Here is a 25,000-nt window from a genome sequence, read left to right on the forward strand (position 1 = left end):
TGGGTAGTAGCATAGAGCCAGTTCAGGGCACAACGGTAGTGGGTAGTAGTAGGGAGCCAGTTCAGGGCACAACGGTAGTGGGTAGTAGTAGGGAGCCAGTTCAGGGTACAACGGTAGTGGGTAGAGGAGCCAGTTCAGGTACAACGGTAGTGGGTAGTATTTATTAGAGCCAGTTCAGGACACAACACAACGGTAGTGGGTAGTAGTATAGAGCCAGTTCAGGGTACAACGGTAGTGGGTAGTAGTATAGAGCCAGTTCAGGGTACAACGGTAGTGGGTAGTAGTAGGGAGCCAGTTCAGGGTACAACGGTAGTGGGTAGTAGTATAGAGCCAGTTCAGGGTACAACGGTAGTGGGTAGTAGTATAGAGCCAGTTCAGGGGTACATCACGGTAGTGGGTAGTAGTATAGAGCCAGTTCAGGACACGGTAGTGGGTAGTAGTATAGAGCCAGTTCAGACACTGAAAACGGTAGTGTAGTATAGAGCCAGTTCAGGGCACAACGGTAGTGGGTAGTAGTATAGAGCCAGTTCAGGGTACAACGGTAGTGGGTAGTAGTATAGAGCCAGTTCAGGGTACAACGGTAGTGGGTAGTAGTATAGAGCCAGTTCAGGACACAACACAACGGTAGTGGGTAGTAGTATAGAGCCAGTTCAGGGTACAACGGTAGTGGGTAGTAGTATAGAGCCAGTTCAGGGTACAACGGTAGTGGGTAGTAGTATAGAGCCAGTTCAGGACACAACACAACGGTAGTGGGTAGTAGTAGGGAGCCAGTTCAGGGTACAACGGTAGTGGGTAGTAGTAGGGAGCCAGTTCAGGGTACAACGGTAGTGGGTAGTAGTATAGAGCCAGTTCAGGGCACAACGGTAGTGGGTAGTAGTATAGAGCCAGTTCAGGACACAACGGTAGTGGGTAGTAGGGAGCCAGTTCAGGGTACAACGGTAGTGGGTAGTAGTATAGAGCCAGTTCAGGGTACAACGGTAGTGGGTAGTAGTAGGGAGCCAGTTCAGGACACAACGGTAGTGGGTAGTAGTATAGAGCCAGTTCAGGGTACAACGGTAGTGGGTAGTAGGGAGCCAGTTCAGGACACAACGGTAGTGGGTAGTAGTATAGAGCCAGTTCAGGGTACAACGGTAGTGGGTAGTAGTATAGAGCCAGTTCAGGGTACAACGGTAGTGGGTAGTAGTATAGAGCCAGTTCAGGGTACAACGGTAGTGGGTAGTATAGGGAGCCAGTTCAGGGTACAACGGTAGTGGGTAGTAGTAGGGAGCCAGTTCAGGTACAACGGTAGTGGGTAGTAGTAGGGAGCCAGTTCAGACACAACACAACGGTAGTGGGTAGTAGTATAGAGCCAGTTCAGGTACAACGGTAGTGGGTAGTAGGGAGCCAGTTCAGGACACAACGGTAGTGGGTAGTAGTAGGGAGCCAGTTCAGGACACAACGGTAGTGGGTAGTAGTATAGAGCCAGTTCAGGGTACAATGGTAGTGGGTAGTAGTATAGAGCCAGTTCAGGGTACAACGGTAGTGGGTAGTAGTATAGAGCCAGTTCAGGGTACAACGGTAGTGGGTAGTAGTATAGAGCCAGTTCAGGGTACAACGGTAGTGGGTAGTAGTATAGAGCCAGTTCAGGGTACAACGGTAGTGGGTAGTAGTATAGAGCCAGTTCAGGGTACAACGGTAGTGGGTAGTAGTATAGAGCCAGTTCAGGGTACAACGGTAGTGGGTAGTAGTATAGAGCCAGTTCAGGACACAACGGTAGTGGGTAGTAGTATAGAGCCAGTTCAGGGTACAACGGTAGTGGGTAGTAGGGAGCCAGTTCAGGACACAACGGTAGTGGGTAGTAGTAGGGAGCCAGTTCAGGACACAACGGTAGTGGGTAGTAGTATAGAGCCAGTTCAGGGCACAACGGTAGTGGGTAGTAGTAGGGAGCCAGTTCAGGACACAACGGTAGTGGGTAGTAGTATAGAGCCAGTTCAGGGTACAACGGTAGTGGGTAGTAGTATAGAGCCAGTTCAGGACACAACGGTAGTGGGTAGTAGTATAGAGCCAGTTCAGGGTACAATGGTAGTGGGTAGTAGTAGGGAGCCAGTTCAGGACACGACACAACGGTAGTGGGTAGTAGTAGGGAGCCAGTTCAGGGTACAACGGTAGTGGGTAGTAGTATAGAGCCAGTTCAGGGTACAACAATAGTGGGTAGTAGTAGGGAGCCAGTTCAGGGTACAACGGTAGTGGGTAGTAGTATAGAGCCAGTTCAGGACACAACACAACGGTAGTGGGTAGTAGTATAGAGCCAGTTCAGGGTACAACGGTAGTGGGTAGTAGTAGGGAGCCAGTTCAGGGTACAACGGTAGTGGGTAGTAGTAGGGAGCCAGTTCAGGACACAACGGTAGTGGGTAGTAGTATAGAGCCAGTTCAGGGCACAATGGTAGTGGGTAGTAGTATAGAGCCAGTTCAGGGTACAACGGTAGTGGGTAGTAGTATAGAGCCAGTTCAGGGTACAACGGTAGTGGGTAGTAGTATAGAGCCAGTTCAGGACACAACGGTAGTGGGTAGTAGTAGGGAGCCAGTTCAGGGTACAACGGTAGTGGGTAGTAGTATAGAGCCAGTTCAGGGTACAACGGTAGTGGGTAGTAGTATAGAGCCAGTTCAGGACACAACGGTAGTGGGTAGTAGTATAGAGCCAGTTCAGGGTACAATGGTAGTGGGTAGTAGTAGGGAGCCAGTTCAGGACACAACGGTAGTGGGTAGTAGTAGGGAGCCAGTTCAGGGTACAACGGTAGTGGGTAGTAGTATAGAGCCAGTTCAGGGTACAACGGTAGTGGGTAGTAGTAGGGAGCCAGTTCAGGACACAACGGTAGTGGGTAGTAGTATAGAGCCAGTTCAGGACACAACGGTAGTGGGTAGTAGTATAGAGCCAGTTCAGGGTACAACGGTAGTGGGTAGTAGTATAGAGCCAGTTCAGGGTACAACGGTAGTGGGTAGTAGTATAGAGCCAGTTCAGGGTACAACGGTAGTGGGTAGTAGTATAGGGAGCCAGTTCAGGACACAACGGTAGTGGGTAGTAGTAGGGAGCCAGTTCAGGACACAACGGTAGTGGGTAGTAGTATAGAGCCAGTTCAGGACACAAAGTGGGTAGTAGGGAGCCAGTTCAGGTGGGTAGTGGGTAGTAGGGAGCCAGTTCAGGACACAACGGTAGTGGGTAGTAGTATAGAGCCAGTTCAGGGTACAATGGTAGTGGGTAGTAGTATAGAGCCAGTTCAGGGTACAACGGTAGTGGGTAGTAGTATAGAGCCAGTTCAGAGTACAACGGTAGTGGGTAGTAGTATAGAGCCAGTTCAGGACACAACGGTAGTGGGTAGTAGTATAGAGCCAGTTCAGGGTACAACGGTAGTGGGTAGTAGTATAGAGCCAGTTCAGGGTACAACGGTAGTGGGTAGTAGTGTAGAGCCAGTTCAGGGTACAACGGTAGTGGGTAGTAGTATAGAGCCAGTTCAGGACACAACGGTAGTGGGTAGTAGTATAGAGCCAGTTCAGGGTACAACGGTAGTGGGTAGTAGGGAGCCAGTTCAGGACACAACGGTAGTGGGTAGTAGTAGGGAGCCAGTTCAGGACACAACGGTAGTGGGTAGTAGTATAGAGCCAGTTCAGGGCACAACGGTAGTGGGTAGTAGTAGGGAGCCAGTTCAGGACACAACGGTAGTGGGTAGTAGTATAGAGCCAGTTCAGGGTACAACGGTAGTAGGTAGTAGTATAGAGCCAGTTCAGGACACAACGGTAGTGGGTAGTAGTATAGAGCCAGTTCAGGGTACAATGGTAGTGGGTAGTAGTAGGGAGCCAGTTCAGGACACGACACAACGGTAGTGGGTAGTAGTAGGGAGCCAGTTCAGGGTACAACGGTAGTGGGTAGTAGTATAGAGCCAGTTCAGGGTACAACAATAGTGGGTAGTAGTAGGGAGCCAGTTCAGGGTACAACGGTAGTGGGTAGTAGTATAGAGCCAGTTCAGGACACAAACAACGGTAGTGGGTAGTAGTATAGAGCCAGTTCAGGGTACAACGGTAGTGGGTAGTAGTAGGGAGCCAGTTCAGGTACAACGGTAGTGGGTAGTAGTAGGGAGCCAGTTCAGGACACAACGGTAGTGGGTAGTAGTATAGAGCCAGTTCAGGGCACAATGGTAGTGGGTAGGGTAGAGCCAGTTCACAACGGTAGTGGGTAGTAGTATAGAGCCAGTTCAGGGTACAACGGTAGTGGGTAGTAGTATAGAGCCAGTTCAGGGTACAACGGTAGTGGGTAGTAGTATAGAGCCAGTTCAGGGTACAACGGTAGTGGGTAGTAGTATAGAGCCAGTTCAGGACACAACGGTAGTGGGTAGTAGTATAGAGCCAGTTCAGGGTACAATGGTAGTGGGTAGTAGTAGGGAGCCAGTTCAGGACACAACACAACGGTAGTGGGTAGTAGTAGGGAGCCAGTTCAGGGTACAACGGTAGTGGGTAGTAGTATAGAGCCAGTTCAGGGTACAACGGTAGTGGGTAGTAGTAGGGAGCCAGTTCAGGACACAACGGTAGTGGGTAGTAGTATAGAGCCAGTTCAGGGCACAACGGTAGTGGGTAGTAGTAGGGAGCCAGTTCAGGACACAACGGTAGTGGGTAGTAGTATAGAGCCAGTTCAGGGTACAACGGTAGTGGGTAGTAGTATAGAGCCAGTTCAGGGTACAACGGTAGTGGGTAGTAGTATAGAGCCAGTTCAGGGTACAACGGTAGTGGGTAGTAGTATAGAGCCAGAGGCAACGGTAGTGGGTAGTAGTAGAGCCAGTTCAGGGTACAACGGTAGTGGGTAGTAGTATAGAGCCAGTTCAGGGTACAACGGTAGTGGGTAGTAGTATAGAGCCAGTTCAGGACACAACGGTAGTGGGTAGTAGTATAGAGCCAGTTCAGGGTACAATGGTAGTGGGTAGTAGTAGGGCCAGTTCAGGGTTCAGTGGGTACAGTAGGGAGCCAGTTCAGGACACAACACAACGGTAGTGGGTAGTAGTAGGGAGCCAGTTCAGGGTACAACGGTAGTGGGTAGTAGTATAGAGCCAGTTCAGGACACAACGGTAGTGGGTAGTAGTATAGAGCCAGTTCAGGGTACAACGGTAGTGGGTAGTAGTATAGAGCCAGTTCAGGGTACAACGGTAGTGGGTAGTAGTAGGGAGCCAGTTCAGGACACAACGGTAGTGGGTAGTAGTATAGAGCCAGTTCAGGGCACAACGGTAGTGGGTAGTAGTAGGGAGCCAGTTCAGGACACAACGGTAGTGGGTAGTAGTATAGAGCCAGTTCAGGGTACAACGGTAGTAGGTAGTAGTATAGAGCCAGTTCAGGACACATCACAACGGTAGTGGGTAGTAGTAGGGAGCCAGTTCAGGGTACAACGGTAGTGGGTAGTAGTATAGAGCCAGTTCAGGGTACAACAATAGTGGGTAGTAGTAGGGAGCCAGTTCAGGGTACAACGGTAGTGGGTAGTAGTATAGAGCCAGTTCAGGACACAACGGTAGTGGGTAGTAGTAGGGAGCCAGTTCAGGGTACAACGGTAGTGGGTAGTAGTAGGGAGCCAGTTCAGGCGGCAAGGGACTTGAACTAATAACCTCTAACCTCTGGGCTGCCAACCGTGTGTGTGTAGTTCTGTCTAACCCCTAACCCCAGTTACCTTTCTATCCTACCACATCCCCAGTTACCTTTCTATCCTACCATATCCCCAGTTACCTTTCTATCCTACCATATCCCCAGTTACCTTTCTAACCTACCATAACCCCAGTTACCTTTCTATCCTACCATGACCCCAGTTACCTTTCTAACCTACCATAACCCCAGTTACCTTTCTATCCTACCATATCCCCAGTTACCTTTCTATCCTACCATAACCCCAGTTACCTTTCTAACCTACCATGACCCTAACCCATAACCCCAGTTACCTTTCTACCCTACCATAACCCCAGTTACCTTTCTAACCTACCATGACCCTAACCCATAACCCCAGTTACCTTTCTATCCTACCATGACCCCAGTTACCTTTCTATCCTACCATGACCCTAACCCATAACCCCAGTTACCTTTCTATCCTACCATGACCCCAGTTACCTTTCTAACCTACCATGACCCTAACCCATAACCCCAGTTACCTTTCTACCCTACCATAACCCCAGTTACCTTTCTATCCTACCATATCCCCAGTTACCTTATATCCTACCATAACCCCAGTTACCTTTCTACCCTACCATAACCCCAGTTACCTTTCTATCCTACCATATCCCCAGTTACCTTATATCCTACCATAACCACAGTTACCTTTCTAACCTACCATGACCCCAACCCCTAACCTCAGTTACCTTTCAATCCTACCATGATCCTAACCCCTGTCCCCAGTTACCTTTCTATCCTACCATAACCCTAACCCCATGTTACCTTTCTATCCTACCATGACCCTAACCCCTAACTCCAGTTACCTTTTATCCTACCATGACCCTAACCCCTAACCCCAGTTACCTTTCTATCCTACCATGACCCCAGTTACCTTTATATCCTACCATGACCCTAACCCCTAACTCCAGTTACCTTTTATCCTACCATGACCCTAACCCCTAGCCCCAGTCACCTTTCTATCCTACCATGACCCTAACCCCAGTTACCTTTCTATCCTACCATGACCCTAGCCCCTAGCCCCAGTTACCTTTCTATCCTACCTGACCCTAGCCCCAGTTACCTTTCAATCCTACCATGACCCCAGTTATCTTTCTATCCTACCATGACCCTAGCCCCTAACCCCAGTTACCTTTCAATCCTACCATGACCCCAGTTACCTTTCTATCCTACCATGACCCTAGCCCCAGTTACCTTTCTATCCTACCATGACCCTAGCCCCTAACCCCAGTTACCTTTCTGTCCTACCATGACCCTAACCCCAGTTACCTTTCTATCCTACCATGACCCTAACCCCAGTTACCTTTCTATCCTACCATGACCCTAACCCCTAACCCCAGTTACCTTTCTATCCTACCATGACCCTAACCCCTAACTCCAGTTACCTTTCTATCCTACCATGACCCTAACCCCTAACTCCAGTTACCTTTTATCCTACCATGACCCTAACCTCTAGCCCCAGTTACCTTTCTATCCTACCATGACCCTAGCCCCAGTTACCTTTCTATCCTACCATGACCCTAACCCCAGTCACCTTTCTATCCTACCATGACCCTAGCCCCAGTTACCTTTCTAACCTACCATGACCCTAACCTCTAGCCCCAGTTACCTTTCTATCCTACCATGACCCTAGCCTCCAGTTACCTTTCTAACCTACCATGACCCTAGCCCCAGTTACCTTTCCATCCTACCATGACCCTAGCCCCAGTTACCTTTCCATCCTACCATGACCCTAACCCCTGTTACCTTTCTAACCTGCTGTGTGTCTATATATGTGTATGTGTAGGTCTGTCCACCCTGCAAGTGATCCTGGATACAGCAGCAGAGAGGAAGTGGATTGTAACAGCCATCAACGTAGGCAACCTGAAGGATGAGAGGAAGGACGAGGCATATCGCTCCATGTTCCAAGACCTGGAGATACGAAAGGAGAGGAGAGTCATTCTGGACTGTGAACAAGACAAGGTTAAAGACATCATGGACCAGGTTGGTCTGTCTGTCTGTCTGTCTGTCTGTCTGTCTGTCTGTCTGTCTGTCTGTCTGTCTGTCTGTCTGTCTGTCTGTCTGTCTGTCTGTCTGTCTGTCTGTCTGTCTGTCTGTCTGTGTCTAGACTGTGAACAAGACAAGGTTAAAAGTCTAGCAGGCTGACTACACCTCTCGCGTCGGGGGGTGAAGTGACTATGCATAGATAATAAACAGCGAGTAGCAGCAGTGTACACAACAAGGGCAGGGGGGGTCAATGTAATGGTCTGGTTGCCATTTGATTAATTGTTCAGCAGGCTTATGGCTTGGGGGTAGAAACTGTTAAGGAGCCTTTTGGTCCTAGACCTAGCGCTCCGGTACCGCTTGCCGTGCGGTAGCAGAGAAAACTGTTGACTGTTGACTGGAGTCTCTGACAATTTTATGGGCTTTCCTCTGACACCGCCTATTATATAGGTCCTGGATGGCAGGAAGCTTGGCCCCAGTCATGTACTGGGCTGTACACACTACCCTCTGGTATAGAGGTCCTGGATGGCAGGAAGCTTGGCCCCAGTGATGTACTGGGCTGTACGCACTACCCTCTGATATACAGGTCCTGGATTGCAGGAAGCTTGGCCCCAGTGATGTACTGGGCCATACGCACTACCCTCTGATATAGAGGTCCTGGATTGCAGGAAGCTTGGCCCCAGTGATGTACTGGGCCGTTCGCACTACCCTCTGTAGCGCCTTACGGTCAGATGCCGAGCAGTTTCCATACCAGGTGGTGATGCAACCGGTCAGGGTGCTCTCGATGGTGCAGCTGTAGAACCTTTTGAGGATCGGGGGACCCATGCCAAATCTTTTCAGTCTCCTGGGGGAGAAAAGGTTTTGTTGTGCCCTCTTCATGACTGTTTTGGTGTGTTTGGACCATGATAGTTCGTTGGTGATGTGGACACCAAGGAACTTGAAACTCTCAGCCCGCTCCACTACAGCCCCGTCTATGTTAATGGAGACCTGTTCGGCCTGCCTTTTCCTGTAGTCTACGATCAGCTCCTTTGTCTTGATCACATTGAGGGAAAGGTTGTTGTCCTGGCACCACACTGCCAGTTCTCTGACCTGTCCTCAGATGGGGCCACCACCAGGTCTCTGACCTCCTCCCTGTAGGCTGTCTCATCGTTGAGGGAGAGGTTGTTGTCCTGGCAGCACATGGCCAGGTCTCTGACCTCCTCCCTATAGGCTGTCTCATCGTTGAGGGAGAGGTTGTTGTCCTGGCACCACACTGCCAGTTCTCTGACCTCCTCCCTATAGGCTGTCTCATCGTTGAGGGAGAGGTTGTTGTCCTGGCAGCACATGACCAGGTCTCTGACCTCCTCCCTATAGGCTGTCTCATCGTTGAGGGACAGGTTGTTGTCCTGGCACCACCAGGTCTCTGACCTCCTCCCTGTAGACTGTCTCATCGTTGTCGGTGATCAGGCCTACCACTGTTGTGTCGTCAGCAAACTTAATGATGGTGTTGGAGTCATGTTTGTCCAGGCAGGAGGGGAGTACACACCCCTGAGGGGCACCATTGTTGAGGATCAGCGTGGCAGATGTATTGTTGCCTAGTCTTACCACCTGGGGGCGGCCCGTCAGGAAATCCAGGATCCAGTTGCAGAGGGAGTTGTTTAGTCCCAGGTTCCTTAGATTAGTGATGAGCTTCGTGGGCACTATGGTGTTGAACGCTGAGCTGTAGTCAATGAACAGCATTCTCACAGAGGTGTTCCTTTTGTCCAGGTGGGAAAGGGCAGTGTGGAGTGCGATTGAGATTGCGTCATCTGTGGATCTGTTGGAGCGGTATGCACATTGGAGTGGGTCTAGGATATCCGGGATGATGGTGTGGATGTGAGCCATGACCAGCCTTTCAAAGCACTTCATGGCTACCGACGTGAGCGCTACGGGTCGGTAGTCATATAGGCAGGTTACCTTCCTTGGGCACAGGGACAGGGTGGTCTGCTTGAAACATGTTCGTATTACAGACTCAGACAGGGAGAGGTTTAAAATGTCAGTGAAGACACTTGCCAGTCGGTCTGCGCATGCTTTGAGTACACGTCCTGACAATCCATCTGCTTTGTGAATGTTGACCTGTTTAAAGGTCTCACTCACATCGGCTACCGAGTGCGTTATCACACAGTCATCCAGAACAGCTGGTGCTCTTTTTTAGTCTGTAATAGTTTGCCCTGTCACATCTGACGAGATTCAGAGCCGGTGTAGTAGGATTCAATCTTAATCCTGTATTGACGCGTTGCTTGTTTGATGGTTCGTCAGGATTTCTTATAGGTGTCTGGATTAGTGCCCCGCTCCTTGAAAGCGGCAGCTCTAGCCTTTAGCTCGATGTGGATGTTGCCTGTAATCCATGGGTTCTGGTTGGGATGTGTACCTCAAGAGGCTGAAGAAATTTGGCTTGTCACCCAAAACCCTGACAAATTTTTACAGATGCACAATCGAGAGCATCCTGTCGGGCTGTATCACAGCCTGGTACGGCAACTGCACCACCCTCAACTGCAGGGCTCTCCAGAGGGTAGTGCGATCTGCCCAACACATCATCGGGTACAAGCTAACTGCCACCGAGGACACAGCACCTGATGTCACAGGTGAACCCTAACCCTAACCTAACCCAGGAAGGCCAAAAAGATCATCAAGGTCAACAACCACCCGATCCACTGCCTGTTCCTGCGGCTATGGAACCCTGATCTGTTCACCGGACGTGCTACCTGTCCCAGACCTGCTGTTTTCAACTCTCTAGAGACAGCAGGAGTGGTAGAGATACTCTGAATGATCGGCTATGAAAAGCCAACTGACATTTACTCCTGAGGTGCTGACCTGTTGCACCCTCTACAACCACTGTGATTATTATTATTCGACCATGCTGGTCATTTATGAACATTTGAACATCTTGGCCATGTTCTGTTATAATCTCCACCCGGCAAAGCCAGAAGAGGACTGGCCACCCCTCATAGCCTGGTTCCTCTCTAGGTTTCTTCCTAGGTTCGGGCCTTTCTAGGGAGTTTTTCCTAGCCACCGTGCTTCTACACCTGCATTGCTTGCTGTTGGGGTTTTAGCCTGGGTTTCTGTACAGCACTTTGTGACATCGGCTGATGTAAGAAGGGCTTTATAAATACATTTGAGTGATTGACTACCTGTTCACCCTGCTTCCATCCAGAAGACGAGGTCAATACAGGTGCATCAAAGCTGGGACAGAGAGATTGAAAAACAGCTTCTATCTCAAGGCCATCAGACTATTAAACAGCCACCACTAGCACATAGAGTCGGCTGCCTACCTACAGACAAGATATCAGGACTTTAATAAATGGAACACTTGTCACTTTAATAATGTTTACATATCTTGTATTACTCATCTCATATGTATATACTGTATCCTTCACTATCTATTCTTTATTCTTCAGTTGATTAGCCACTTCCTGTTCACCCCACCACCATCCAGGAGGCGAGGTTAGTACAGGTGCATCAAAGCTGGGACTGAGAGACTGAAAAACAGCTTCTATCTCAAGGCCATCAGACTGCTAAACAGCCATCACTAACTCAGAGAGGATGCTGCCCACATTGAGACCCAATCACTGGCCACTTTAAGGGTTAATTCCACACGATCAAGGTTAGACTTGCACAGATCGGGAGGACCTCAGGAACGTTCCTGTGGTTGAATTGTGCCACTGTCACCCAAAAGCACTTCAAATTTAGGTCAGGCATCATTTTGGGCCTTGTGCTAAGACTTTTCTGGATGTCAATATCTTACCCCAAAAAAGTCAGAGACAGCTGCTCTTCACGTATGTGGCTCTTTATATGCCCCCAACTATAATCTGGAAATATATTACATTCAGACTACACATTGATACATAACATTTACCTAGATGGAATTTGCAAGTCTTCCAAAAAGGCCAAAAACCCCCAGATAAAAATCATGTTTTCTAATATGTACCGGTTCATGAGGGTTCCCTAATCACACAGGAAAACTTTGAAAGATGTTTTTAACTCTTAGAAACAGCCCCTATGGCTGTCACAGGAAGCTGAACGTCAACGCATATCCTCTTTGGGGCTTTTGCAGAATCCCGAAGTCTTTCCGTTAAGAACTGACTGATTTACAGAGGGTTGAATGAGGGGTTTTCACTAACTGTAGGCTGTGATATCCGTTAAGAACTGACTGATTTACAGAGGGTTGAATGAGGGTTTTCACTAACTGTAGGCTGTGATATCCGTTAAGAACTGACTGATTTACAGAGGGTTGAATGCAGGGTTTTCACTAACTGTAGGCTGTGATATCCGTTAAGAACTGACTGATTTACAGAGGGTTGAATGAGGGTTTTCACTAACTGTAGGCTGTGATATCCGTTAAGAACTGACTGATTTACAGAGGGTTGAATGCAGGGTTTTCACTAACTGTAGGCTGTGATATCCGTTAAGAACTGACTGATTTACAGAGGGTTGAATGCAGGGTTTTCACTAACTGTAGGCTGTGATATCCGTTAAGAACTGACTGATTTACAGAGGGTTGAATGCAGGGTTTTCACTAACTGTAGGCTGTGATATCCGTTAAGAACTGACTGATTTACAGAGGGTTGAATGAGGGGTTTTCACTAACTGTAGGCTGTGATATCCGTTAAGAACTGACTGATTTACAGAGGGTTGAATGCAGGGTTTTCACTAACTGTAGGCTGTGATATCCGTTAAGAACTGACTGATTTACAGAGGGTTGAATGAGGGGTTTTCACTAACTGTAGGCTGTGATATCCGTTAAGAACTGACTGATTTACAGAGGGTTGAATGAGGGGTTTTCACTAACTGTAGGCTGTGATATCCGTTAAGAACTGACTGATTTACAGAGGGTTGAATGAGGGGTTTTCACTAACTGTAGGCTGTGATATCCGTTAAGAACTGACTGATTTACAGAGGGTTGAATGCAGGGTTTTCACTAACTGTAGGCTGTGATATCCGTTAAGAACTGACTGATTTACAGAGGGTTGAATGCAGGGTTTTCACTAACTGTAGGCTGTGATATCCGTTAAGAACTGACTGATTTACAGAGGGTTGAATGAGGGTTTTCACTAACTGTAGGCTGTGATATCCGTTAAGAACTGACTGATTTACAGAGGGTTGAATGAGGATTTTCACTAACTGTAGGCTGTGATATCCGTTAAGAACTGACTGATTTACAGAGGGTTGAATGAGGGGTTTTCACTAACTGTAGGCTGTGATATCCGTTAAGAACTGACTGATTTACAGAGGGTTGAATGCAGGGTTTTCACTAACTGTAGGCTGTGATATCCGTTAAGAACTGACTGATTTACAGAGGGTTGAATGAGGGGTTTTCACTAACTGTAGGCTGTGATATCCGTTAAGAACTGACTGATTTACAGAGGGTTGAATGAGGGATTTTCACTAACTGTAGGCTGTGATATCCGTTAAGAACTGACTGATTTACAGAGGGTTGAATGAGGGGTTTTCACTAACTGTAGGCTGTGATATCCGTTAAGAACTGACTGATTTACAGAGGGTTGAATGCAGGGTTTTCACTAACTGTAGGCTGTGATATCCGTTAAGAACTGACTGATTTACAGAGGGTTGAATGAGGGGTTTTCACTAACTGTAGGCTGTGATATCCGTTAAGAACTGACTGATTTACAGAGGGTTGAATGAGGGGTTTTCACTAACTGTAGGCTGTGATATCCGTTAAGAACTGACTGATTTACAGAGGGTTGAATGAGGGGTTTTCACTAACTGTAGGCTGTGATATCCGTTAAGAACTGACTGATTTACAGAGGGTTGAATGAGGGATTTTCACTAACTGTAGGCTGTGATATCCAAACCACTTTTAGGGTGAATTTAAACACTTTAAATCATGCCACTTTAATAATGTTTGCATATCTTACATTACTCATATCATATGTACCGTGAGGACATATCTTACATTACTCATCTCATATGTACCGTGAGGACATATCTTACATTACTCATATCATATGTACCGTGAGGACATATCTTACATTACTCATATCATATGTACCGTGAGGACATATCTTACATTACTCATATCATATGTACCGTGAGGACATATCTTACATTACTCATATCATATGTACCGTGAGGACATATCTTACATTACTCATATCATATGTACCGTGAGGACATATCTTACATTACTCATCTCATATGTACCGTGAGGACATATTTACATTACTCATCTCATATGTACCGTGAGGACATATCTTACATTACTCATATCATATGTACCGTGAGGACATATCTTACATTACTCAATCATATGTACCGTGAGGACATATCTTACATTATCATATGTACCGTGAGGACATATCTTACATTACTCATCTCATAGGACATGTACCGTGAGGACATATCTTACATTACTCATCTCATATGTACCGTGAGGACATATCTTACATTACTCATATCATATGTACCGTGAGGACATATCTTACATTACTCATATCATATGTACCGTGAGGACATATCTTACATTACTCATCTCATATGTACCGTGAGGACATATCTTACATTACTCATATCATATGTACCGTGAGGACATATCTTACATTACTCATATCATATGTACCGTGAGGACATATTTACATTACTCATATCATATGTACCGTGAGGACATATCTTACATTACTCATATCATATGTACCGTGAGGACATATCTTACATTACTCATATCATATGTGTGAGGACATATCTTACATTACTCATCTCATATGTACCGTGAGGACATATCTTACATTACTCATCTCATATGTACCGTGAGGACATATCTTACATTACTCATATCATATGTACCGTGAGGACATATCTTACATTTACATTACTCATATCATATGTACCGTGAGGACATATCTTACATTACTCATCTCATATGTACCGTGAGGACATATCTTACATTACTCATCTCATATGTACCGTGAGGACATATCTTACATTACTCATCTCATATGTACCGTGAGGACATATCTTACAGAACTCATCTCATTACCGTGAGGACATATCTTACATTACTCATATCATATGTACCGTGAGGACATATCTTACATTACTCATATCATATGTACCGTGAGGACATATCTTACATTACTCATCTCATATGTACCGTGAGGACATATCTTACATTACTCATCTCATATGTACCTGTGAGGACATATCTTACATTACTCATATCATATGTACAGAGGGTTGAGGACATATCTTACATTACTCATCTCATATGTACGTGAGGACATATCTGAGGACATATCTTACATTTTCATCTCATATGATACCATTGAGGACATATCTTACATTACTCATCTCATATGTACCGTGAGGACATATCTTACATTACTCATCTCATATGTACCGTGAGGACATATCTTACATTACTCATCTCATATGTACCGTGAGGACATATCTTACATTACTCATCTCATATGTACCGTGAGGACATATCTTACATTACTCATCATATGTACCGTGAGGACATATCTTACATTACTCATCTCATATGTACCGTGAGGACATATCTTACATTACTCATCTCATATGTACCGTGAGGACATATCTTACATTACTCATCTCATATGTACCGTGAGGACATATCTTACATTACTCATCTCATATGTACCGTGAGGACATATCTTACATTACTCATATCATATGTACCGTGAGGACATATCTTACATTACTCATATCATATGTACCGTGAGGACATATCTTACATTACTCATCTCATATGTACCGTGAGGACATATCTTACATTACTCATCTCATATGTACCGTGAGGACATATCTTACATTACTCATATCATATGTACCGTGAGGACATATCTTACATTACTCATATCATATGTACCGTGAGGACATATCTTACATTACTCATATCATATGTACCGTGAGGACATATCTTACATTACTCATATCATATGTACCGTGAGGACATATCTTACATTACTCATATCATATGTACCGTGAGGACATATCTTACATTACTCATATCATATGTACCGTGAGGACATATCTTACATTACTCATCTCATATGTACCGTGAGGAGAACAAGTATTTGATACACTGCCGATTTGCAGGTTTTCCTACTTACAAAGCAAGTAGAGGTCTGTAATTTTCATCATAGGTACACTTCAACTGTGAGAGACGGAATCTAAAACAAAAATACAGAAAATCACATTGTATGATTTTTAAGTAATTAATTTGCATTTTATTGCATGACATAAGTACATGATCACCTACCAACTAGTAAGAATTCCAGCTCTCATAGACCTGTTCTCCAAGCCCTCCTGTTCTCCACTCATTACCTGTATTAACTGCACCTGTTTGAACTGATGTCCTATATTGGGTTCTATTGGGATCCATTGGGTTCTAATGGGATCCATTGGGTTCTATAGGGATCCATTGGGTTCTATAGGGATCCATTGGGTTCTATAGGGATCCATTGGGTTCTATTGGGATCCATTGGGTTCTATAGGGATCCATTGGGTTCTATAGGGATCCATTGGGTTCTATAGGGATCCATTGGGTTCTATTGGGATCCATTGGGTTCTATTGGGATCCATTGGGTTCTATTGGGATCCATTGGGTTCTATAGGGATCCATTGGGTTCTATAGGGATCCATTGGGTTCTATTGGGTTCTATTGGGATCCATTGGGTTCTATAGGGATCCATTGGGTTCTATTGGGATCCATTGGGTTCTATAGGTATCCATTGGGTTCTATAGGGATCCATTGGGTTCTATTGGGTTCTATTGGGATCCATTGGGTTCTATAGGGATCCATTGGGTTCTATTGGGATCCATTGGGTTCTATAGGGATCCATTGGGTTCTATTGGGATCCATTGGGTTCTATAGGGATCCATTGAGTTATATTGGGATCCATTGAGTTCTATAGGGATCCATTGAGTTCTATTGGGATCCATTGAGTTATATTGGGATCCATTGAGTTCTATTGAGATCCATTGAGTTCTATAGGGATCTATTGGGTTCTATAGGGATCCATTGAGTTCTATTGAGATCCATTGAGTTCTATTGAGATCCATTGAGTTCTATTGGGATCCATTTAGTTCTATTGGGATCCATTTAGTTCTATTGGGATCCATTTAGTTCTATAGGGATCCATTGGGTTCTATTGGGTTCTATTGGGATCCATTGGGTTCTATAGGGATCCATTGGGTTCTATTGGGATCCATTGGGTTCTATTGGGATCCATTGGGTTCTATAGGGATCCATTGGGTTCTATTGGGTTCTATTGGGATCCATTGGGTTCTATAGGGATCCATTGGGTTCTATTGGGATCCATTGGGTTCTATAGGGATCCATTGGGTTCTATTGGGTTCTATTGGGATCCATTGGGTTCTATAGGGATCCATTGGGTTCTATTGGGATCCATTGGGTTCTATAGGGATCCATTGGGTTCTATAGGTATCCATTGGGTTCTATAGGGATCCATTGGTTCTATTGGGTTCTATTGGGATCCATTGGGTTCTATAGGGATCCATTGGGTTCTATTGGGATCCATTGGGTTCTATAGGGATCCATTGGGTTCTATTGGGATCCATTGGGTTCTATAGGGATCCATTGAGTTATATTGGGATCCATTGAGTTCTATAGGGATCCATTGAGTTCTATTGGGATCCATTGAGTTATATTGGGATCCATTGAGTTCTATTGAGATCCATTGAGTTCTATAGGGATCCATTGGGTTCTATAGGGATCCATTGAGTTCTATTGAGATCCATTGAGTTCTATTGAGATCCATTGAGTTCTATTGGGATCCATTTAGTTCTATTGGGATCCATTTAGTTCTATTGGGATCCATTTAGTTCTATAGGGATCCATTGGGTTCTATTGGGTTCTATTGGGATCCATTGGGTTCTATAGGGATCCATTGGGTTCTATTGGGATCCATTGGGTTCTATTGGGATCCATTGGGTTCTATAGGGATCCATTGGGTTCTATTGGGTTCTATTGGGATCCATTGGGTTCTATAGGGATCCATTGGGTTCTATTGGGATCCATTGGGTTCTATAGGGATCCATTGGGTTCTATTGGGTTCTATTGGGATCCATTGGGTTCTATAGGGATCCATTGGGTTCTATTGGGATCCATTGGGTTCTATAGGGATCCATTGGGTTCTATAGGTATCCATTGGGTTCTATAGGGATCCATTGGGTTCTATTGGGTTCTATTGGGATCCATTGGGTTCTATAGGGATCCATTGGGTTCTATTGGGATCCATTGGGTTCTATAGGGATCCATTGGGTTCTATTGGGATCCATTGGGTTCTATAGGGATCCATTGAGTTATATTGGGATCCATTGAGTTCTATAGGGATCCATTGAGTTCTATTGGGATCCATTGAGTTATATTGGGATCCATTGAGTTCTATTGAGATCCATTGAGTTCTATAGGGATCCATTGGGTTCTATAGGGATCCATTGAGTTCTATTGAGATCCATTGAGTTCTATTGAGATCCATTGAGTTCTATTGGGATCCATTTAGTTCTATTGGGATCCATTTAGTTCTATTGGGATCCATTGAGTTCTATTGGGATCCATTCAATTATATTGGGATCAATTTAGTTCTCTTGGGATCCATTGAGTTGAATATTGTCTGTTGACTGTATTAGGTACAATATAAGGTAAGGGTATTTGTAACATTGTTTTACGATAGAGTATATTGATTGATGTGTGCTTTAATCCATTTCATAGGTAATGTACAAAACGTCTGTGTTTGTCCCTTCCTAATATGGTATTGTTTTATATAATATTATTTTATATTGTTTTATATAATATTATTTTATATTGTTTTATATAATATTGTTTTATATTGTTTTATATAATATTGTTTTATATTGTTTTATATAATATTGTTTTATATTGTTTTATATAATATTGTTTTATATAATATTGTTTTATATAATATTGTTTTATATTGTTTTATATAATATTGTTTTATATTGTTTTATATAATATTGTTTTATATTGTTTTATATAATATTGTTTTATATAATATTATTTTATATTGTTTTATATAATATTGTTTTATATAATATTATTTTATATAATATTGTTTTATATAATATTGTTTTATATAATATTGTTTTATATAATATTGTTTTTTGTGTTCCTGCAGGTCATCACCATTGGCCGACATGTTAAAGGATACCATTACATCATCGCTAACCTGGTATGATACCTGCTACCTCTCATATTTCTACATAACTGGTAATGACATCACATATAGCCTGGTACTAACCTGGTATGATCCCTGGTACTAACCTTGTATGATCCCTGGTACTAACCTGGTATGATACCTGCTACCTCTCATATTTCTAGATAACTGGTAATGACATCACATATAGCCTGGTACTAACCTGGTATGATACCTGATACCTCTCATATTTCTAGATAACTGGTAATGACATCACATATAGCCTGGTACTAACCTGGTATGATCCCTGGTACTAACCTGGTATGATACCTGATACCTCTCATATTTCTAAATAACTGGAAATGACATCACACATAGCCTGGTACTAACCTGGTATGATCCCTGGTACTAACCTGGTATGATCCCTGGTACTAACCTGGTATGATCCCTGGTACTAACCTGGTATGATACCTGCTACCTCTCATATTTCTAGATAACTGGTACTGACATCACACATAGCCTGGTATGGTACTAACCTGGTATGATCCCTGATACTAACCTGGTATGATCCCTGGTACTAACCTGGTATGATACCTGCTACCTCTCATATTACTACATAACTTGTACTGACATCACACATAGCCTGGTACTAACCTGGTATGATCCCTGGTACTAACCTGGTATGATCCCTGGTACTAACCTGGTATGATCCCTGGTACTAACCTGGTATGATCCCTGGTACTAACCTGGTATGATCCCTGGTACTAACCTGGTATGATACCTGATACCTCTCATATTTCTACATAACTGGTAATGACATCACATATAGCCTGGTACTAACCTGGTATGATCCCTGGTACTAACCTGGTATGATCCCTGGTACCAACCTGGTATGATCCCTGGTACTAACCTGGTATGATCCCTGGTACTAACCTGGTATGATACCTGGTACTAACCTGGTATGATACCTGATACCTCTCATATTTCTACATAACTGGTAATGACATCACATATAGCCTGGTACTAACCTGGTATAATCCCTGGTACTAACCTGGTACTAACCTAGTATGATACCTGGTACTAACCTGGTATGATCCCTGGTACTAACCTGGTATGATCCCTGGTACTAACCTGGTATGATCCCTGGTACTAACCTGGTATGATCCCTGGTACTAACCTGGTATGATACCTGGTACTAACCTGGTATGATCCCTGGTACTAACCTGGTACTAACCTGGTATGATCCCTGGTACTAACCTGGTATGATCCCTGGTACTAACCTGGTATGATCCCTGGTACTAACCTGGTATGATCTCTGGTACTAACCTGGTATGATCCCTGGTACTAACCTAGTATTGATACCTGGTACTAACCTGGTATGATCCCTGGTACTAACCTAGTATTGATACCTGGTACTAACCTGGTATGATCCCTGATACCTCTCATATTACTACATAACTGGTAATGACATCACATATAGCCTGGTACTAACTCAGTGTGTGTGTGTGTGTGTGTGTGTGTGTGTGTCCAGGGCTTCGTTGATGGTGACCTGTCTAAGATCCAGTATGGGGGAGCCAATGTGTCGGGTTTCCAGATTGTTGACTTTGAGGAGCCACTCGTCTCCAAGTTCGACCAGAGATGGGAAGCACTGGAGGAGAAAGAGTACCCTGGTGCTGACAGCAGAATCAGGGTAGTACCCCTAACCTCTAACCTCTAACCCCTAACCCCCCTAACCCTAACCCCTACCCTAACCCTGGTGCTGACAGCAGGATCAGGGTAGTACCTCTGACCTCTAACCTCTAACCCCTACCCTAACCCTGGTGCTGACAGCAGGATCAGGGTAGTACCTCTAACCTCTAACCTCTAACCCCTAACCCCTACCCTAACCCTGGTGCTGACAGCAGGATCAGGGTAGTACCCCTAACCTCTAACCCCTAACCTCTAACCCCTAACCCTGGTGCTGACAGCAGGATCAGGGTAGTACCCCTAACCTCTAACCTCTAACCCCTAACCCCTACCCTAACCCTGGTGCTGACAGCAGGATCAGGGTAGTACCCCTAACCTCTAACCCCTAACCCCTAACCCTGGTGCTGACAGCAGGATCAGGGTAGTACCCCTAACCTCTAACCTCTAACCTCTAACCCCTAACCCCTAACCCTGGTGCTGACAGCAGGATCAGGGTAGTACCCCTAACCTCTAACCTCTAACCCCTAACCCCTACCCTAACCCCTAACCCCTACCCTAATCCTGGTGCTGACAGCAGGATCAGGGTAGTACCTCTGACCTCTAACCTCTAACCCCTAACCCCTACCCTATCCCTGGTGCTGACAGCAGGATCAGGGTAGTACCTCTAACCTCTAACCCCTAACCCCTACCCTATCCCTGGTGCTGACAGCAGGATCAGGGTAGTACCCCTAACCCCTAACCCCCAACCCCTAACCCCCAACCCCTAACCCCTACCCTATCCCTGGTGCTGACAGCAGGATCAGGGTAGTACCCCTAACCCCCAACCCCTAACCCCTACCCCCTAACCCTGGTGCTGACAGCAGGATCAGGGTAGTACCCCTAACCTCTAACCTCTAACCCCTAACCCCTACCTTAACCCTGGTGCTGACAGCAGGATCAGGGTAGTACCCCTAACCTCTAACCCCTAACCCCTAACCCCTAACCCTGGTGCTGACAGCAGAATCAGGGTAGTACCCCTAACCTCTAACCTCTAACCCCTAACCCCTACCCTAACCCCTAACCCCTACCCTAACCCTGGTGCTGACAGCAGGATCAGGGTAGTACCCCTAACCTCTAACCTCTAACCCCTACTCCCTACCCTAACCCTGATGCTGACAGCAGGATCAGGGTAGTACCCCTAACCTCTAACCTCTAACCCCTAACCCCTACCCTAACCCCTAACCCCTACCCTAACCCTGGTGCTGACAGCAGGATCAGGGTAGTACCTCTGACCTCTAACCTCTAACCCCTAACCCCTACCCTAACACTGGTGCTGACAGCAGGATCAGGGTAGTACCTCTAACCTCTAACCTCTAACCCCTAACCCCTACCCTATCCCTGGTGCTGACAGCAGGATCAGGGTAGTACCCCTAACCCCTAACCCCAACCCCTAACCCTAACCCTAACCCTGGTGCTGACAGCAGGATCAGGGTAGTACCCCTAACCCCTAACCTCTAACCCCTACCCTATCCCTGGAGCTGACAGCAGGATCAGGGTAGTACCTCTAACCCCTAACCTCTAACCCCCAACCCCTAACCCTAACCCTAACCCTGGAGCTGACAGCAGGATCAGGCTACGACCTCTAACCCCTACCCTAACCCTAACCCTCTACCACCTCTAACCCCTACCCTAACCCTGGTGCTGACAGAAGGATCAGGCTACGACCTCTAACCCCTACCCTAACCCTCTACCACCTCTAACCCCTACCCTAACCCTGGTGCTGACAGAAGGATCAGGCTACGACCTCTAACCCCTACCCTAACCCTGGTGCTGACAGAAGGATCAGGCTACGACCTCTAACCTCTAACCCTTACCCTAACCCTGGTGCTGACAGAAGGATCAGGCTACGACCTCTAACCCCTACCCTAACCCTGGTGCTGACAGAAGGATCAGGGTAGTACCCCTAACCTCTAACCCCTAACCCCTTACCCCTACCCTAACCCTGGTGCTGACAGCAGGATCAGGGTAGTACCACCTCTAATCTCTAACCCTTGACCCCTACCCTAACCCTTGACCCCGACCCTAACCCTGGAGCTGACAGCAGGATCAGAGTACCACCTCTAACCTCTAACCCTTGACCCCTACCCTAACCCTTGACCCCGACCCTAACCCTGGAGCTGACAGCAGGATCAGAGTACCACCTCTAATCTCTAACCCTTGACCCCTACCCTAACCCTTGACCCCGACCCTAACCCTGGAGCTGACAGCAGGATCAGAGTACCACCTCTAACCTCTAACCTCTACCCTAACCCTGGTGCTGACAGAAGGATCAGGCTACGACCTCTAACCTCTAACCCCTACCCTAACCCTAACCCTCTACCACCTCTAACCCCTACCCTAACCCTGGTGCTGACAGAAGGATCAGGCTACGACCTCTAACCCCTACCCTAACCCTGGTGCTGACAGAAGGATCAGGCTACGACCTCTAACCCCTACCCTAACCCTGGTGCTGACAGAAGGATCAGGCTACGACCTCTAACCCCTAACCCCTACCCTAACCCTGGAGCTGACAGAAGGATCAGGCTACGACCTCTAACCTCTAACCCCTACCCTAACCCTCTACCACCTCGAACTAAATTGCAGATACTGAAGTGAGGATTCGTCCAATCAGTCACCATGAACACAGAAATGGGTTATTAGAACAGCATATCAGCACATCTCTCAATAACTCTCCATGTCTCTCTCCCGCTATCTCTCTCTCTCTCTCTCTCTCTCTCTCTCTCTCTCTACATCTCTCTCTCTCTCTCTCCCTCTATCCCTCTATCCTCTCTCTCTCTCTCTCTCTCTCTCTCTCTCTCTCTCTCTCTACACCTCTATCTCTCTCTCTCTCTACATCTCTCTATCTCTCTCCCTCTCTCTACATCTCTCTATCTCTCTCCCTCTCTCTACATCTCTCTCTCCCTCTCTCTCTCTCTCTCTCTCTCTCTCTACATCTCTCTCTCTCTCTCTCTCCCTCTATCCCTCTCTCTCTCTCTCTCTCTCTCTCTCTACATCTCTCCCTCTCTCTCTCTACATCTCTATCTCTCTCTCTCTACATCTCTATCTCTCTCTCTCTCTACATCTCTCTATCTCTCTCCCTCTCTCTACATCTCTCTATCTCTCTCCCTCTCTCTACATCTCTCTATCTCTCTCCCTCTATCTCTCTCTCTCTCTCCACATCTTTCAATATATCGTCATCTCTCATCTCTCCATCTCTCTCTCTCTCCATCTCTGAATATCTCTTCATTTCTCTCTCTATCTCTCTCTCTCCATCTCTGAATATCTCTCAATTTCTCTCTCCCTCTATCTCTCTCTCCATCTCTGAATATCTCTCCATTTCTCTCTCCCTCTATCCCTCTATCTCTCTCTCTATCTCTCTCTCTCCCCCTCTGAATATCTCTTCATTTCTCTCTCCCTCTCTCTCTCCATCTCTGAATATCTCTCCATTTCTCTCTCCCTCTATCTTTCTCTCTCTCCATCTCTGAATATCTCTCCATTTCTCTCTCCCTCTCTCCCTCTCTCCCTCTCTCCCTCTATCTCTCTCATCTCTCTCTCTCTCTCTCTCTCTCTCTCTCTCTCTCTCTCCCCATCTCTGAATATCTCTCCATTTCTCTCTCCCTCTATCCCTCTATCTCTCTCTCTATCTCTCTCTCTCTCCCCTCTGAATATCTCTCCATTTCTCTCTCCCTCTATCTCTCTCTCTCTCCATCTCTGAATATCTCTCCATTTCTCTCTCCCTCTATCTTTCTCTCTCTCCATCTCTGAATATCTCTCCATTTCTCTCTCCCTCTCTCCCTCTCTCCCTCTCTCCCTCTATCTCTCTCTCTCTCCCTCTATCTCTCTCTCTCTCTCTCTCTCTCTATCTCTCTCCCCATCTCTGAATATCTCTCCATTTCTCTCTCCCTCTATCCCTCTATCTCTCTCTCTATCTCTCTCTCTCCCCCTCTGAATATCTCTCCATTTCTCTCTCCCTCTATCTCTCTCTCTCTCCATCTCTGAATATCTCTCCATTTCTCTCTCCCTCTATCTTTCTCTCTCTCCATCTCTGAATATCTCTCCATTTCTCTCTCCCTCTCTCCCTCTCTCCCTCTCTCCCTCTCTCCCTCTCTCCATCTCTCCCTCTATCTCTCTCTCTATCTCGCTCTCTCCATCTCTGAATATCTCTCCATCCCTCTATCCCTCTATCTCTATCTCTCTCTCTCCATCTCTGAATATCTCTCCATTTCTCTCTCCCGCTATCCCTCTATCTCTCTCTCTATCTCTCTCTCTCCCCCTCCGAATATCTCTTCATTTCTCTCTCCCTCTATCTTTCTCTCTCTCCATCTCTGAATATCTCTCCATTTCTCTCTCCCTCTATCCCTCTATCTCTCTCTCTATCTCTCTCTCTCCCCCTCTGAATATCTCTTCATTTCTCTCTCCCTCTATCTTTCTCTCTCTCCATCTCTGAATATCTCTCCCTCTCTCCCTCT

The 25,000-nt window shown here is 46.0% G+C and overlaps 1 protein-coding gene across 1 annotated transcript in view; it reads left to right on the top strand.

Moving 5' to 3' along the window:
- Positions 1-25,000, top strand: part of LOC135561721 (glutamate receptor 2-like) — a 103,931-nt gene that overhangs the window by 32,614 nt on the left and 46,317 nt on the right. The window contains exons 4-6 of the mRNA XM_065003457.1: positions 7,457-7,653; positions 18,810-18,863; positions 20,359-20,517. Coding sequence (XP_064859529.1) covers positions 7,457-7,653; positions 18,810-18,863; positions 20,359-20,517 — 410 coding nt within the window. The remainder of the gene's footprint in view (positions 1-7,456; positions 7,654-18,809; positions 18,864-20,358; positions 20,518-25,000) is intronic.

Source organism: Oncorhynchus nerka, linkage group LG18 (assembly GCF_034236695.1).
Source record: "Oncorhynchus nerka isolate Pitt River linkage group LG18, Oner_Uvic_2.0, whole genome shotgun sequence".
Taxonomy (NCBI): Eukaryota; Metazoa; Chordata; class Actinopteri; order Salmoniformes; family Salmonidae; genus Oncorhynchus; species Oncorhynchus nerka.